This window comes from Bombus affinis, chromosome 4, assembly GCF_024516045.1.
Source record: "Bombus affinis isolate iyBomAffi1 chromosome 4, iyBomAffi1.2, whole genome shotgun sequence".
Lineage (NCBI taxonomy): Eukaryota > Metazoa > Arthropoda > Insecta > Hymenoptera > Apidae > Bombus > Bombus affinis.
Genome location: NC_066347.1, coordinates 16,340,356 through 16,358,797, shown reverse-complemented (window position 1 = coordinate 16,358,797; position 18,442 = coordinate 16,340,356). Strand labels below are relative to the sequence as shown.

Sequence of the window (18,442 nt, the reverse complement as noted above, 5' to 3'; positions counted from 1 at the left end):
ATAATTCACCATCAGTCAATAAAACTCAATCACTCCATCAAATAAACAGGCAGGAAAGGGATCTATCAAACAGACGAACATTAATATCATCCGTTCTATTCTACTTCCCTTCGAACACCGCCAAAACCTTCAGGTGCCAAGCTTCGTTTGACTTTTAACAAAACCCAAGATGCTGCTTTCGTTCTCGCGAGCAGTTGGCAACGATTTAAAAAGAGTACCGCGGAATGATTAAGCGAACTGTCGATCCTCAACGAAAGTTCGTTGTTTCTAAAGTGCCTGGAGAAACCTTCTTGCGAAGTTTGAACGAGAAAAAATTGCGTGAACGACAGCGGGGCCGGCGAATTATGCGGATGGACGTGCGCAAAGGTAAACTGCGTCATCGTGCTTTCACGAGAATTCCCTTGGACCCTAGCGGGATGACAGGTCGAGAAATATTCAGGAGTCTGTTCCTTGTGCATCAAGAAAGTTATCGACAGCGGATGACACGAGCGTAGAAGCTTCGAAGAAAAAGGAAATTCCTCGCGACGATTCGTCGCGTACTAACGCGTCTCCCTTCAGGGAACTGCTCCGAATAGAATTAGCCGTGACAGACCTTGACCGCATCGAGATTGAAATTCAAAGTTGGATTTTCGGCAACCATCGCATCAAATCGACGCCACGGTCCTTTTAGACGAATGTATAATTTAAATGGCGACTTCCACCGTGGTCCTCGACATCTCTCGACGCTTCTCATGGTTAACGAAAAGGTAGTTACCTAGTGATGTTGAAAGAATCGCGGTCTGATCGTATTAGACACTTGATATAGTATCTCCTCTCTTGGGAATTTTAATAGCTTCTGATAGTAGTTTTCGATATTTTGAGACGCGAATGGTAAAATTTATAACATTATCGTTATATCGCGGGTTTCTATGGATTTATGAAGGATTAAAAGATACGTACAACATACAGACGTACGTAAAACATTTAAAGTATTTTAATCTCGTTAATATTGGAAACTATGCTCTAGCTGTGTTTATAAAAGTTTTCACTCGTATAAACACGATGGGGTTGGATAATTGGAGTATTTACGGTGCACGAGAAATATATATAAAAATTGATCGCATTATAAAAATCAAACCACGGTCCTGTATTAGCTAAACATTAGTGTAATTAACATTTGAACGTATACAAAGTTTCATTCGATAATGCATATCCCTAAATTGTTTTAATGCTGATCTTGTTGTCGCGATGTCTCAACTTTTGATTGTCACATATAAGGTAGATGCATGTAACTCGTATTATTCCTTCAAAGTGTCACGTCTCAGGTTGTTTGAAACTTTACGCAGTTTGTCCTCGGTCGGTTGTATGTCGGATGACGCGCAAGAAATTTGAATCGTTTGCAAACGACCAGACAAACGTATTATTTCCTCGGAACATTTTATATCGCTTTCGTAACAAGTTCTCTCCGCTTTCAATCTATTCGTTCCAAATATAAGATTATTAAGTAATTACAACGCTTTTGTCCTAGCAAATGCTTAACTCGATTATAAAGCCAATTTTTAAAGCCAATTTTCACAGACACTTTAAAATCGACGATCTTCTATCAAACCAACGAGATACGTGTGTTTCGAAGTACAAATATCAAAGACAACAATCGTCTTTCTCTGAATTTAATAAATTTCTTCCTAAAAAATAAATAGATACAATCAAACAACCGGTCCAGCTTTCTCTTCTGCCCCTTTCGCCACGACGACGCTGATCGGTACGATTTTCGCATTTTCCCAAGCGAAGATGTTCGCGGCAAAAGGGCAACGAATCTGCATTACACGAGACCCTAATTGTAAGAAGAAAACGTGTATCTCTCTACCGTGCACTGTTGATTCGCGAGTGAAATGTCAGCCCCCGTTCTCTTTGCAAATAGAGAGCGGCAAAGAGAGAAGGAAAGAGAGAAAGAGAAAAGGAGAGACGGGGGTTGGGCTGGATTCACAAGGAGGATCGTACGAAACCAGTTTTCGATCCGATATTTCCTTCAGACAATGGGAACGCTCGAAGAAAACTCAATTGAAAGAGAAATCGGTAGGACGGTGGTAGCCAACCAGAGCTTCGTGGATTTATATTGTAGCCTGATAGCATTTTGCTCGCCTCGAAACGAATCGCGACTATTGCAAACCACTCGGCGACCTTTCCAATTTGTATCGTAACCTTTACAGAACCATCTAAGAAGAGGGAACGATGGAAGCGACAGATAAACATGGCGAATCAGAATTGTAAAATAAGCAACGGCATTATTAAAACAATTGAAAGTTTCGTGAGGGCCAAGAGATATCAATGTCGGTCTCGAAGCTTCTTCGTTTTGGAGAGTTTCGAACGAACGCTTCTATCCTGACGTGTTCTCTTTGCTACTGGGACAAACGTTTAAATTACAAGACTTTGGATCCAACTTTAATCGTCAATGAGATAAGTGTTCAATCTGCGTGACTTACATATTATCGACAATGAGTAGGAATTCAAGATAGATAAAACCAATTTCCCTCACGTGCCCTTAAATATTCTCCAGATCTTCGTTTAAGATTGAGAGATCGAGACCAAGCAAGTAAAATATTTCTCCGTTGGACAAATATTTCAAGACGTTTCAAGTAATTTCAGGCGCAAGTGTCATAAATTCAATGGAAATGAACACGTAAATACGGCACGGATATTAGCGATCTTCTATGGATATAGAGCGATATAAATTATCTGCTGAACAACAATACACTGAAATAGCCTGTAAAAAAGTAACATCTAAATCGCTTTCAAGCAACAGCGTATAAGTTGGTCAACTTTTTTACCTGTACGATCATGGACCGTAAAATTGAATCAATCAATTACAACTTTCATCATCCCATAATGAAATGCCAGGTACGCGAGCGACGCGCCAATTTTTTCCTCCGTTCGCTTTCATAACGCCCATATCCACGCGGCGTTACTAAACCGTGCGAGAAACCGTAACAAAGGCACGCGTCTTGCAAAACATCATCGCTTAAACTTTAAACAATGCTTCTCCTTTCAACGGCATACCATAAAGTATCACCGGATAACAATATCGTAACGTAAATTCATTCTATTTTTACTTCGACTAGGAGGTGATTGTACGTGAAAAGGATGAGTCAAAAATAATTGTACGATTAAATCTTTTCGCACAATGTTCCTCGGTTTATTTAAACACACATAGAATCACACACCTTCTTGCCGATTGTATCGCGATCGCCGTACGAAATAACGAAATGGCTATATACGGTTGTTCACGGATACATCTGAACATTTGCAGAAACCTTTTACGAATATATCGCCTGTGCTCTATGAAATATTCTGCAGTTTTATCAACATCGTAACGACGCTCGACGATCATCGGTTACGTTTGGAAATTCTACATTTGAAATTTAAAAATGTACATAGAAACTGCAACATAGTCGATGATTAGATAGCTACGTATTTCACAGAGATCATAAAACAAGCAATTGTTCAGTAAATAAGCCTTAAAATTTAGCGCATCCATTTCTGACGCTTACTATATGTTCAAGATCGCTGCTTATATATTAATTTTTTACCAAATATACGTTTAGAGTAAATACGTCTATCGTAGCTCGTACGTACATTTTTAGATTGACTTCAAATTTTACCGATAGAATCGTGATAGTCGCACATCGGTGCCAATGAAATTGCAAAATATCTTCTCCAACACGTACGACGTATACGTAAAAATCGTCTACGCTGAATATTTAAATACCTTCGTGAGTCGTACGTGTTAAAACCTAGTACCAATCGAATGACAGGGGTAACAGAAATGGATTTAAAAGATTACGAAACGTCTGAGGAAAGAAAACACGACAGAAAAGCAAACAGAAAATTGAGATGGGAAAAAAAGAAAAAAAAAAGGAAAATGAAACAAACCTTGCTTAATGACGATGCCAGGGGGCACTTGGACAATCGGTAGGGCGGCGTTCGGAGGATTTACAGGGATGCTGGCTGGTGTTCCAGGTGGAGGCGATGCGCTGGCGCTACCAACGGAACCGGGATCGCTGAAGCCTTGGGTGCTGTTCTCCTCCGGTCCGTCGAAGAAGCTCAGATTGAATTCACTACCAGCGTCGAACGACACTTCCGGTGTAAGGGTGTCTGGCGCCGGGGCGCTACCCAGACCCGCGCTCAGCGACTGATCGATTTTGAAAACGTCCATTGTACGAAGAGGTAATGGTGATAATGACGTCGGTGATCGCGCACCTCGGTACCAACTGCGGTCACCATTCGCGTACTCGACTCGCTACGTGACTCGATTCGCGTCCGGCTCGATGTTCATCACTTTTCTATGTCGAGATTTATAGGAGACCCTTTTTTCTTTATGCTTGCTATATGTCTCTGTAATTATTCTTTGCCTCTTCCTTCTTCGTACGTTCAAGTACGTAACCACTGTACCACGGTATCGTTATGAAATTATTATTCTCGATCAAGGATTTGACGCGAGAGCGCCGTTCTTAAGATCGGCGAAGAACTGAGAATCGAACCGATCCTTGTACGAAGATGTTTCTCGTTTAACGAATCGAGGAGGTGTCACTGCTGATTTATAAACATATATCCTGCGTTCAGAACTGCAAGTTTCGTCGCACGACGAAGAAACGGAACACAGCAACGAAACGGTCTTTAGGAGGTTCACGAATCGCGCGTCACCTTCGTGCCCACCGGATATTCACTGGTGTATCACCAGCTAAAGGAACAGTCCGCGAAACGACACACATCTATGCTCTTTATCCCCGTGATATCTCTTCGTTCAATCCCTTGAGCACACGCAATAAGAAAAAAAAAAAAAGAAAAAAAAAAGAACGAAAAATGCGAAAAGTACCTGAACGAGGCACTCCGCGTTTCTACGAATTGCTTGATCCTCGTCGAATGCAGCGTCGGTCCAACTTCGATAAAATTCCCGATCCACTCGCTCGGCTTTCCTCCAAACAGCGTGTTACCTGGAAACTTTACGCGCGAACGATCGTCGAGCACATCTCGTTTTCTCGCGGACCGATTCACCAACGGTGGAACGTCGACGACAGGCACGGAGATGACGAGGAAGACGAAGAAGACGACGAAAAAGACGAAGAGGGCGAAAAGGACGACGTTTTCGCAAGAAGATCGTCAGGTTTCGCGATGCTACGGTTTCGAGAAAGCATTCCTCTCGAACGGAGCTCTCGAGAGCGGTTGAACCGAGGTCACTGGCCGTTACTCCTCAGGCAGATTCTCAATGAAGCTGTCCGCAGGCAACTGACGAACAATTTTGGCACGTCCACGGCTTGGCCAGAGAGCGCGTTTTATCTGTTAATCTCTCTCCTTCAAAGCGCCTTCGAACACATTATGCGTTGCTCCCGTTCATACGATTCTCGTTATTCTCCAGACACTGGCGGCCGGGGGCAATGCTTTTCGGTAGCCTTGAGCAGCCTATTATTCAATCTGATACGATTACGCGCGGATGCTTTATTACGCTCGCCGTGACACGTTTCTATTTTCTCCCGATTCTTATCGGCGAGTTCAATCCGACTCGTCACGAATTTCACCGATTCAACAACTTTACGTCTTGATATGCTCCAAGAGAAACTTATATGGATTTATTATATACAACGTACATGTATCTTCTTTGTGTCTACTCCAGCGCGTTGTTTGCCACTAGCCGAGCAACAGGCTACTCTCTGCTCTTTACTCTTTACTCGAGGAGACGATCGATGATGGTACTCGCGGCTGGTTAAAACCGGAACAAACGCGAGACTGAAAGAAAATATGAGAAAAATGAAAGACGTGGTTCGTTCGAGATGAAAATGTTAAATGAACGAAGTCGAAGAACTGTGGATCACAAAATGTGTGTGTTTGGATTCATAGAAGGTTGTTGATCGCGCAAGATTCTACTTCTTTTCCTTTGTTTCTTTTTTCTTTCCTTTTCTTTTTTTAACGATCCTTTTTCCCGTGTCAACGCGAAAGCAAACAACTACGAAGCACCTGGCAGCGGTTGCACGAACAAACGGGGAAAAAAATCCGCACTTCACTGGCACCGTGTCACAACAGGAAGAGAAGACCTTTCTCGTTAGCTATCTGGTTGCCCGAGGGCTGCGAAAATCCGTGGGATCGCGATCTTCGACAGGGTTCAGCATTGTTTGAAAAGACGCTCGGTATCGTCTTCGTGCGAGGGCATGTTCTCATCGACATCGTTATTTTCCCTTCTGGCTCTCTCCCTCTCTCTGTCTCTCTTTCTCTCTCCCCGGGTTTCCGCTTCGAAATAAAAACGATGCGAGGGTTCAACCCATTATCTTTCCTTTTTGGTTGAGATCGAGAGATCATTCGCTGCTTTCGCTTTCCTTTTCCGCTCCTCTGCTTCTCTCTCTTTCTCTCTCCCTGACTTTTTTTCTATCTTTGTGTTACGCTTATGTTTATATATGTGTATATATATTCTTTCTTCGTCCTTTTCTTCCTTCCTCTCCGCGTATTTTCTCTCCCTTCTTTATATTTTGTTCGTTTCTCTCTGAGTTTCACTTTATTTGCCACGTTGCACAACGGAACGATCTAAGGGGAAAACTTTTTTCGGGTAACGCAAGCACGGCCTTTTCCACCGATTTTCAGTGGGTCTGTGGTCCCCTGGCTTTTCACGTGATCCATCGCTGAAAAGACAAATCAAAACGAAACGAAAATCAGAAACCAAGGGAAAACCACGACTTCGAACGCGATCAACAAAAGAAGAAACTGTTATTCGTTCTCTCTGTTATTCGTCTCTCTGGCCAGACGTATAAATAAACTGGAAGTTCGAGCATGCGCGATCGATCTCGTTCTACCTTGCTCGATTTCCCCGATCTCCTAGGTTTTCGCGGACAAACGAGTCGTCGCTACGTACGAACACGCGGAGGAATGCTTCCGCCACGAGATCAAAGCTCATCGAACGGTATCGATAATCCTGTTGCAAGTGGAATCAACGAAACTAAGAGCAAGTCGTGCTTCTCTCGGAATAATCTTTCGATTATTGATCGATCGGTAAAGTTTGGCCCGACCATGGTCGATAGCCGAATATATTAGCGTTTTTATTCTTTTCCAAAACGTTTCTCGCCAGCTGTAACAGCGAAAGATAGTGGGAGAAAAGAGAGAGAGAGAGAGAGAGAGAGAGAGAGAAGAGGAGAAAGAAAGGTGAACGACGAGAGAAGAGAAGATCGGTGGATTCGAAAGGAGGAAAAGATCGCGAAAGGAAAAAAGACAGCGAGTCCAGAGAGGAACACGAGGAGGAGAGTGAGAAAAAGCGAATGTCATTGCCGTAATCTTCGGACGTTGACTTCCTCCTGGCTCGTCCCTCCTTCCTCTTGGTCGCAAGCCCCTTCCCAACCACCTCACCCCCTCCCAGTTCGTTCTCTTTGTCCTCTCGTTCTCACCTGTGCGTTCCTCCTCGCGATTCTCTACCTGCTCTCTCGCTTCCTCTTTCCTCCCCTTCACCTTTCCGCGCTGCCTCTCTCTCGCACTCACGTCTCTTCGCTTCTTCGTTCCTTCTCCCTCTTTCGCCCTTTTTCTCTTTAACCGTGGCTCGTTACGCCAGCTCGTGAGTCTCAAATATTTTCGTAACGATTCGCGCGTAAAGTTCCCCGTCGAAAGATTTTAATAAACACGAACGAAGAAAGTACGTGTACGTACACAGGTAGATGGTGGATTAGAACAGATGTTACATCCGTGGCGGGAATAGGATTCGTTAAAAAATCCAAGCCAGACGATTAACCCGCTCTCTAGTTTCACCGGTTTTTAATCGGAAACGAATTTTCGAACGATCGTTGAATTAACATATCAACCGGTATATCGCTCGATCGCAGCCGCTTTCTGCTTGCAATTATTAAATGATAAATCAAGAGACTGTTAATCTTAGTCGAGGTGTATGCGATCAGTCGAAGTGCAATGATATTTTACGCGTATTTGCTCTTGCTACGTGTAAGATAAGTTTGCACAACTTGGTTGGAAATGTAGAAACGAAATGTTGAAAATCTATGCATAGGAATGTATTCTTAGTTTCCACGGTCATAATGCTTCTATATTTAATGCGTTAAAGTTGCGTTCATCCGTGGAGAAATAATTGCGTGATTATCAGATTATTGCGTGAAAAGTATTTGGAAATAAGATAACGAGTTAGATGCTTCTTCCGAGTTAAAGAACAGGCCAGGTGTCTGAAATTTGTGATCGAAGCTGGTCGTACGACCGATGTATCGTTGCATTTGTATTTCATTTAACTCTTTCCTGTCTAATTTAGTATATCCACGATATTGTACCGCAACGAGTTACTAACTCGACGATAAATGTATTTTCAGTAGAACTGGTCTTAATTTTAACGCATTATATCCTCTTATCTTATAGAAACATCAAGCAAGCATGTTTCTACTGTTCGTAATTCAAAGGAAAAAATGTCTTCACGAACCAAAAGCATCCGACACTAAAAGGATTAACGCGTAAATACCTCGAGCCTCGAATAATTTAATGTTCGATTCCTTTCCTACAACCGAATTCTTTCGTTATAACTTTCTCTAGAAATAAATAGAGGAGAAAGACTGTGCAACTGTCCTAAGATGCCACCCAAGCCTTCCAAACGCAAAACTCAATCCATATCACTCGACTAAGGTCGTCCACTCGTCTGTACCCACTCAACCGAATCGACGCCCAAAAACATCTCATTGACAGAGTGAATCGGAATTACGACTGCCTCGAGCCTCGTGCTTAGTTACCCTCGTACTTGAAGAATCGGCTTTTCACGAGGTGGAACGGCGCGCGTCTTGCAAAGGACGAAATCACGGTCGAGTACGGGGCACCAGGCTATGATTTAAAGTCTCGCGGTGTATGCACGAGAGAGGCATACGCGCCGCGGGATATACATTACCCGCGGTATAATCCGTCGCGAATGATTTATAAATCGAGTGAATCACGATTTGGCACGAAGCAAAAACGGTAATCGCGAATTAGCATTTGCATCAAAGGGTTGCCAGAGGTGGAGAGGCCGGGGGGTAGGGAGGATAAATAAGGGGGTGAAAGGGCGAAGGGAGCGAAGAGGTAGGGGCAAAGAGGGAGAGAAGGAAAGAGACGGTTAAGAAGGAAGGAGGGCGGGCGCACACACGGCAAAAGCCCTTGTCCGACAAATCGGTCGCGTAAAGGCGCGCTTTGAAGAGAGAGAAGGCTGGTCCGAATGGCGGTTTCGCGGCCTCGCAGACGGTCATTTGTCTCCTGCAACGCCTGCCTCGGTTCCGCGTTCCATCTGCGTCACAAGTCAGTGCGTTCACCTTGCCTCGAGTTATCAAAATCGGATCCGATGCGATAGCCCCGTGCACACGCGTATTCTTGGATCTCGATAGCACCACGTGCTCTTTACCGATGCGAAAAACCGAACTAAATTGATTTTCAATTTTCCCTCTTTCTTTTGCGCTCTTTTTCTCTCTCTCGTTCTCTCCCACTTTTGTTTTTCCTCTTCAACCGTCTTTGAAGCTATCTTTATCGTTTAATAAATATCAGTGTGTTATAACTAGTTTGGCTATATAGTTGGCTATAGGCTGTATAGTAGCTTATAAGATGCAAATATGCGAGAGATTCCTTTCCCCGATTTAAATACCCCTCCCCACCCCCGTCGAGTTACAGCCGCGATCAAGAAAGGGAATTCAAGCGTGACGTAATCTGGCCAAGGTGGATTTAGGTAGCCGAGTTTCCTGGAGCTTTTTGTCCGATTCGTAACACCGTTGCGCAAGAGTTGTATATCGATTAAAAAGTTCGCCACGGAACGGAAGTGTTTGCGTTAAGAAGCGTTCGAACGACTAATATTATCGTTACATATAATTTATATAATATTTTCTTCGCGTTATTTCATTATCTTATTGTTAACGTTATCGCGCGTAAAAGACCCTCTGCGCGATCGATATATATCGTCGATACAATGTTGCCAACCTTCCATGTTGACAATAATATCGATCATTCGAACGCTCCTGGTGAAATCACCGAGTAAGAGAAACGATTTAAGCGATCACGTAAGAGCCGACGAAACTCGCGTAACTCTTCTTCGGACATAACGACGATCTCGTCGATTATTCGTTCTCGATTGCATCGTTTTAGGAAAGATTATTATCTATTTATTGTACTCTTCTCTTTTGTACCTTTTCATCGTTAATTGTGTTCTAGCGATTAAGAAAGGGTTGCGCGCGACGTCGAAAATTTTCTCACTCGACGAGAGACAACCGACAGGGACTGAAAACACAATGCGGCTTTTGCAACTTCCTCGGCAATTATCCGAGCGCGGCGCATGCGATTCGTACGAAAATAAAAGGGAAGAGGCGCGAGAGCCACGCTCGACGAGTTTTACCTGCACGAGACGATGCAGAATACACGCTGGCATCCAGCACGCGCGTTTTCCTCTGCGATCGCGCTTCCCTGCGCGGTATTAAACGGCGAGGAGGTTCTAAGCGTCCTTGTCCTTCCAGGATAACAGGACGATGCCACCGCGGTAAGGAGAAGTACCACGACGCGACGCCAGAAATCGCGGACCGTGACTGGTTTCGCCTAAAGCCACGTTCACACCTCGCGCGAATAGTCTACTCGCGTGTTTTCTTCGTCAGCCAAAGGAGAAAGACAAGGAGAAACTTCCTCTATCCGCATCGATTCGTGGAAAATCCAACGATTTCTTGTTCCATCGAAACTCTTTCCTGGTTCCTTCTCCGAAAACGATTTAGATAATAGCGTCCTTCGTAGAGGACACAGAATTCATCGGACGATCGTTGAAATCGCGATCACCGGGCTCGAACAGTCGTGTCCACTTGGATCAACTCGGTCCAGCACACTGAACGTCACTCAATCTCCGTAATGATCCTCTTTCACTGGGATCATTGTCCGTGCGCGTGCAACCGCGGAACAACAACAACAGTGGCAGCAACGACGTTAACCCACGAGAAAAGGGCGAAGACGACGAACACGACGATGACGAACGATGGTTCGACGATGATGACGTCGAACGTCGTCACCGACGCGATTTACTCGGAAACTCGATCGACCTGTTGCGTCGTACCGATGTCGCGACTATATCGACGACGATCGGCAAGTGTCTTCCAGTCAGCGACTGTACGAGCGACAACAACCACGGGGAACGTACGCAGCGCGCGAAAAATATCGGAAAATCTGTGCCGATATTCGCGAAACGGAAGGTACCGTGGCGGGGGATGGAGAACGCGGCGATCGAAAAAGGGGATGGAACCGGGCAAATAGCCGCGAGCTGCCCTGTTACGATCACGTGCGTTTGTCACGAGTCGCGGTGGTGTATACGGAGCCGACTCGCTCGCTCTCGTGCGAGTGCCGAGAGCGAGTTCTCTCTGTATGTTTCTCCGTGCTCTGTCTTCGTCTCCGCGAGCCGACTCTCTCTCCTTCTCGCTCGCTTACCTTCCACGCTTTCCACCTCTCTCTCTCTCTCTCTCCCGATCTGACCGACCTGGCGCTCCTCTATTTTCCTTCCAACGCGTCTATCTTTCTCGCTCGGTCGTTCACGACCAACGTTTCCCATCTTTGTCGCGAAGCTACGCTGTACGACGCCCTTTCTCGCTCTATCGCGCGAGAGAGAGTCTTACCTGTGAGGTAAGTAAAACCAGCGTTCCGTCGTACGTGTTACGGCATTGCGCGACTCGCCCGACTCGTAGCCCCACGCTCTGCCATTACGCGGGGTTCCGCGGCTCGCTATGGTGGAGAGGGGAGAGCGCGAGCGAGCAAGCGAGCGAGCCAGCGAGCTAGCGAGGCAAGGGGAGGGGGGTGGTGGAGGAACGATGACGAGTAAAAGGGTGGAGGAGGAGGTGATGGTGAAGGTGGTGGTACAAAGCGAAGGAAGAGGTGGTAACGATGGTAATGCAACAGGGGGTGGCGACGGGGCAGAGGGAGCAGCAGCAGGGCGAGAAGGAGAGGGCAGATAACCAACTAACGAGGGAAAGAGACGCGCGTACAGGGAAAAGGGAGAAAGAATGACTACGAATGAGAAAGAGAATGAGAAGGGGAGAAAAGGACAGAGAAAGGAGAATTAAGCGACTGGGTCGGAGGTGAGTTCTGGAAATGGTGGTAGGGGCTGTGGTATCGAGGGGGGTTCGAGGGGGTTAGGTGCACCAGAAGAGGGGAGAGGAGAAGGCGAAGTTGGAGGTGAGCCCTGTCGTTTGGATCGTACCGGTGGGGGTAGCGTGCATCGAGGCACGCTTGACGACGAGAGGGGAGGGGGTAATCCGTAGAAGCTGGGTGGGGGATGCGAGTGGACCAACTGGGTTCGCCAGCAACCCGCGGTTCATTGACCGAGAAGTGCCGGGAGAGCCGAACGGTCGGCCGTGTTCGACCCGCTGCTAAAACAGAATTTGTACCGGCACTTTATGCGGCTCGTCTAAGTACGCGAGTCGCGTGAAACCGACGAGGATGGACGGAACATGGACGCGGTGGAGCAGACAGCTACGGAACGGGCAAGGGGGGTGAGGGTGAAACGCGAGATAAGGAGAAGGAGACTGGGAAAGATTTCGCGATGCGCCAGCCTCGGAGGGAGATTCTCGATCGTCCGTTGAGAGAAGACGGAGAACGCGGCGGTTCGGCAAACGGGGTTGCAAGAATTTCGGCGAAGAAGGATGGGGGAGGAGGGTGGGCGAGAACGAGCGAGAGAAGCGGAGTGGGGCGATGTGCGGCGCGAACGAGCGTAAGCTGTTGCGCTCCCGAATTCTGACGATTCAATTAGGCAAGTGCACTCTGCAGCTCGAGAGGAACCACGACAACGTTTCCTGGTATCCCGATTTGATTTTAATCGTGCCGCACAGCGGCCACCCCTCCGATACGCGGTGCCGCGCACCTATGCCGCGTTATGTATTCTCGTTAGGCGAACCGATGGAACCGTGCGTCGAAAGTAATCACGTCGACGTTACGATTAAGCGAATTAACGCGCGGCTCGTCGAGTTACGTTCGTTTCGTGGTTAACGTCGCAACTGCCGCCAGTACGGCTCTTTAAGTCGCCTAGAGACGCATTTTGCGCCAGGATGCGATTTACGTCGACGACGTTCCGTGGAACAACAACCGGAATAGATAGAGGCGTGAAATAATAGATCGAAGACAGCAGCGCACCCTCGACACCGCGAACTCTATTATCATCGGTCAAATCGTAAGACTATGAGAGAGATGCGCGTTTACTCGCGATACGAGGCAAAAGTTTTCGCATACGCGTCTTCTTGTCGCTCAATGCGTCCACGTTTTGCAACCGATTGACTTTAGAGATCGATCGATCTATGATACGGCCATTAGATCGATGTTATCGGCTTTGCCCAACGTGAAAACGCTGGCATATCGATGCGAACGATCGAGTTAGGCGATGATCGGTTCGATGACTTATCTTCTCATTGCCTGGCTACGCGACGATCATCGTGCGTTTCCTGATCGAACCCGCGATCCTGCATCCAAGAAAATGGCCGCCGGTTGAACGACGACCGACAGCATTTACGAAAAAGGGATGAAGTCCCCGTGTAAGTAAGTCTGTCGACTGCCGGTGACCACACGGCCGCACACTTGTCGGGAAAGGAGATGCGCAACTCGGTGTAATGAACCTGGGAAACCGGTTACATCCGCGCGTGTATATATACAGATCGGTTCGGGCTGTACTTACGTTACATTACGCGAGCTGCTGCTACTCGCGATCGAACTATTGCATTGCAGCGGATCGAGCAATCGAACTGCCTGAAACATTCCTCGTCAGCTTTATATAAAGGAATCTCGATAAGTATTTTTACGGATACGGTTCATACGGAAGGCCATCTTCGCGTAAACGGTATCGGATTAAACGAACGTAAGTGGATGCGGAGTATATGAATGTTTTTTATCAGCCACGACAAACGTCAGAGTATAAGGCATAGTATAGGTGTCTACGCGAAGCTAAAGAGCATATTTTTGCTGAAAAAGATAAAAACAATTATTGCGCGATATTTATCGGCGTACGATAAATCAGATGTCAGGTGTGAAAGACCGAACGGCGCGGATTATTTCCGTACTTATCAGTAGCATACATAGATCGAGGATAAGTATAGTTAGTAGCAAACAGGCAGTTGGTTCGTTTTTCGAATTTCATCGATATATTTTGGAAACACGTTTTCCAAAGGTCGAAGCGCGTGACGAAAGTTTTGTTCGTAACTTCGATGCAGCTTACGTTGGCGAAGCGAACGCATAAATAAATTTGAAAGCACAACAAGTCGATACTCTACAAAAGTTCGTTCGTTTCATTTTGGCAAACGGCTATCTTCGGAAAAGAGAAAGAGCTCGCGACTGAAAAACGCAACGCTTTTTATACTTCGACTGTTTTTACCCGGGCACAACATTTATTTCCCGGATACGGTGCCTGCATTCTCACGACGACCACCGAAGGCACGGTAATGCAACGGCACATCCGGCTAGCTCGCTAAATCTATTTTATTCATATTCAATTACCCTGTCGTACTGTGTGCGCGAACCGAAAATAAATTCACCGCAAATCTCTCGCAACGACTAGAGCTGGGATAACTATTGCCGAACGATCGCAAAAACGTAAACGAAATTCGATGGCCGCTTTTCTCAATATAGAATCCCAGGTTATCCAGACACGAACACTTAGATTCCAAAATAACTCTCTAAACACTCGAGGATCGCAAAGATAAGGTATGACAACGCACATTCGTTTAATCCTCTTAGATGATCAAACTGATCCTATTCTACCTTGTATCGATTCCTTCATTTCATCGCGCAAATATATCGTTAACGCACAATTTTCATTTTCACGATTTAATTTCATGAGCTCGCAAGAAGGTGAATGAAACACGAATAATGGTAAAAATTCCGCGACAAATTTGAAAAAAGTAGTTCAACTCATGGAACATTGAAGACAATTTAAAAATACAATACCTCGTCAATCATTCGTGCATCTCTAAAACTGCCTCTTCGTTAAATTTCGATGCAGCTCTCTTAAGAAATATTTACATCGAAGATACCGGTTTCGAAAATATTAGGTATCTTAATCTTAACTCGTTAATTTCTTCCACGAAATTTCTTTGCACAAAAGTGCACCTGTCATCTACTGCTAAAAGCCTTACGTCTTTCAATCGAACAGGCTGACTATCTTTTTAACCATGTTACATTAAAGTACGTTCCTTTAACCGCCAAGTACCATCAAAGCGAAGAAAATTGCATTTATCATACCTTCGCCTTGCGATCTTGGCTCGATCAACGATTATTTACATATACATGCACGCAACATCCTTTTTACTGCAAATAAGATCACCGGATTAAAATTCCCATAATCGCAATCGTAAATTTTCGGTCTGCATTTCCGTCCGCCAAGGACAATTCCTCGAACGAACGATGTTTCATTGTCAAGTAGAAATCTGTAGAGAGGATAGTTTGCTGAAGCTGGCGTGGCAAAGGGCAGTCCTGCGAGAGAAGAAAAAAAATGCGGCGATTCAATTATCGCGGGGCGAAACGGCGAGAGCGGAACTTCCGGTCGCCGGCATCTTCCGGCTCGGCGTAAACCGTTCCGGCATAAAAGGAAGGATAAAGAAAGGGGTGGCGAGGTGCAGGTGAATGCAAGGGGTGGGAAGAAAGCTTCGGAGGAAGGCTACGTGTCGGTACGAGGGAGTTGGAACGGTGAGCGCGGGATAGAGTTTGGGGGTTTAACGCGAGAAGTAGCGTAGCTAGGATGGCAGAAGAGGTAGGTGGAGGAGGTAAGAGAGAGGGATGGGGAGGTTGAAGAAAACACATAATAGGGTGGGGCGCTTTGCTGCCGCTTTTGAATCGATCCAACGCCGGCTACAGCTGGAATCTCATCCCACACCGGTTCGGTCAGCGGTTCTCATTCTTTACCCCCGTTTCACCCCTCTTATCGCCGCGACAAAGATTATCGCGGGTATATGGAAGGACAGAGGCTGCGATTGGATTTAGATTAACATCGGCTTTAAAACTGTCGGCCGAGAACCAAACTGCCTTCGACGATAAAACTGGGTCGTGGGTCGACCAGCTCGTATCAGACACGTACGTGTCAAGCACGGATGAACGAGCTTTGAGTACACTTGTTAGCCCGGTCCGCTCAAATACGCGGCCGGTTATTAATTCGTCGTTGTCCTATCACGAGCCCCGGTTTCGAGTAGGCCGAACGATAAATCAAAATTGCACTTTGCAATTGGCGAGCGTTATTAGCTGACGGGCTGCCACTACGGAGGATCGCGTTTTATCGATCGTCTCGTCGATTAACTCGCCAACGATCGACTAATTCCCTGTTACCGCCGTTCTTCCTCGACCGATCTCGTATACGTTGGTCCGTGGCAGGCGACAAGTTTATCAGAAGCTAAAACCAGTGCCGATTCCTCGCGTTCCAGGCAAAACGAAACCGAGCATGCGATTTTTGTTCTCGACGCGGCTGAATTAACTTCGATCGAGGAATCCTGTTCTACGAGTGTCTTATGGAGCAACTAGACGTTATACGGATGTCGTTAATTAACTCGCGAGTTCCAAAAGCTGATATAATATCGGAAGAATTCCAAGCAGAAATGTGCCGCGTGTTCCGATAGAAACTTTGATCAAGGTAACTCGTTCTAAGAATGGAAATTATGCCAAAATTACCTCAGCCGCAATCTGCACTCATCAACTTCGTACTGTTCAATACTGTTTTCTGAATTCACTTTAGAATACACCATCACTCGTTACATTTTTCTGCGATAAACGAACTCGTAGAAACAAGTCGTCTGCTTTTTGAGGATCGAACATTAGCCGCTTGATAAAACTAAGAAATTCAAGCAAAAAGTGGAATTGATCGATTCGTCCTCTGTGAAGCTGAAATATCTTTCTTACGTACTCACTGACTTATAAGGCAAACTTCCAAAGTTTCTTACTTCTGGCCTTAAGTTAAAAAGCATTCCGTTTCATCAAGACCTCGAGCAATAACGCGTTTATCGCGTTTTAAATAATTTCCTCCTCTCTCTAAAGAAACTGGCTTTAAAAAATGCTAACAAAAGACGAAGCTTCCCCTTTTCACCGATCACAATAAGTTCGCCGCAAGTCAGCGTTCATTTAGCGAGGCTAGAGCTTCGCGTGCTCGCGGAGAAATAACCGGTGGCTTAAATTGGACCAGCGAGGCCTCAAGATCATTTATAATAAAGACTCACCGTTGTTGTTGCGCAGGATGGAAGCGGGACTCGTTGCCTCGAGAGGGCTGCTGGGTTCTTCCGTGCTCGGCTCCCTCTTCACGCTGAAATGGAAACATCTATTATGTATTCAATCGAACAGGGTGTAGAGAACGGACAGAAGGGATGAAATCGGCCGAAAGTAGTCCAAGATCGACGCGAAACAGAGAAAGAAGGTTTCGGAACCAGGGTCGTTTAGGTTCCTCTGCGGGTCGTTCTGTTCGCGAATTCGCTTCTTCCTTATCGTACACACGGGATTGTGTTTGCGCGCACAGGGGTGGTCCTTTGACTACGGCCCTGACTCCATCCGAGCAATCAGGATTGACCTAGTTTTTAGTTCAATTCGCGCGGCGAACGTGCGTTTCCCTTAAGCCAGCCGAAATGAAAATGGACCAACAGGGAAAAAAATCGAAGATGGATGAGTCCACAGGGGCCAATTGCACGGATCGGAACGATAGTCGTTGTAAGAGAAATATCACGTAATTGTAAGCGATTTTTAAAGAACCACGAAGTCTGTTCGTATCTAAAGGTAAGGTATTCTAATTACCAGATAGTTGAAATAGAAATGATTGAACGTAAATCTAGATGAACTTTTGTAAAGAGAAAAACCAGTAATATTTATAAAATATCGTACGACCTTGTCAAATTGACGTTATAACGATGAACGAATCTTGGAAATGTTTAAGAGATCAACGAAAATACGTGCTCAACTCTATGACCAAGTAAAAAGAAAATATTGAGATTGGTTGATAGCGTGTCAGAGTTTCAAAATTGTCTTCTCGTAGAAAATGAAACTGTGATTCATCGCGTGACGATATTAGGAGTATTGATACGTTTCATGAGTTCGCTACATTTTAAATGTAGACGAATGCGTGACGTTTGTATATTTAAGTAGAAAAAATACTTATGCTGTGAATCTCCGATACAGAAAACTATTGGAAGCTCGCTAATACGAAAGATTCTATTACGTTAACCAAATGAAAGAACCTTACTACTATGATAAAGATTGACATCGAGTCAATCGTTGAAAAGAAAAATTGTGCAAATACGAAAAGCGGATTGGAAAATAAAAATGACACGGGATACGGTCCACTAATTACACGTATATCTTACATTTTTTAGTATATGTTTGAACATGTTTGAATGATATAGAGAACGTTAGTTATTATCGTTGCTTTTGCTTAGCCTATGATACTCTGTTTAATATCTGTTTATATAGGATATATCGCAATTATTTTGATCTCCCTTCACTGTTGATAAAATAA

The 18,442-nt window shown here is 45.4% G+C and overlaps 1 protein-coding gene across 7 annotated transcripts in view; it reads right to left on the bottom strand.

The window, feature by feature from the left end:
* The window catches only part of LOC126915344 (ecdysone-induced protein 78C), a 140,568-nt gene that overhangs the window by 115,598 nt on the left and 6,528 nt on the right, over positions 1-18,442 (bottom strand). For 5 of the 7 annotated variants that reach the window (XM_050719938.1, XM_050719941.1, XM_050719943.1 and 2 more), the window contains exons 1-2: positions 10,346-11,367; positions 3,910-6,644 (exon numbers count right to left, since the gene is read on the bottom strand). In XM_050719938.1, coding sequence (XP_050575895.1) covers positions 3,910-4,192 — 283 coding nt within the window. In that variant the 5' untranslated portion in view covers positions 4,193-6,644; positions 10,346-11,367. Of the gene's footprint in view, positions 1-3,909; positions 6,645-10,345; positions 11,368-17,159; positions 17,243-18,442 lie in introns of those variants that run through there. The other 2 variants (XM_050719940.1, XM_050719945.1) reach the window with 2 other exon arrangements.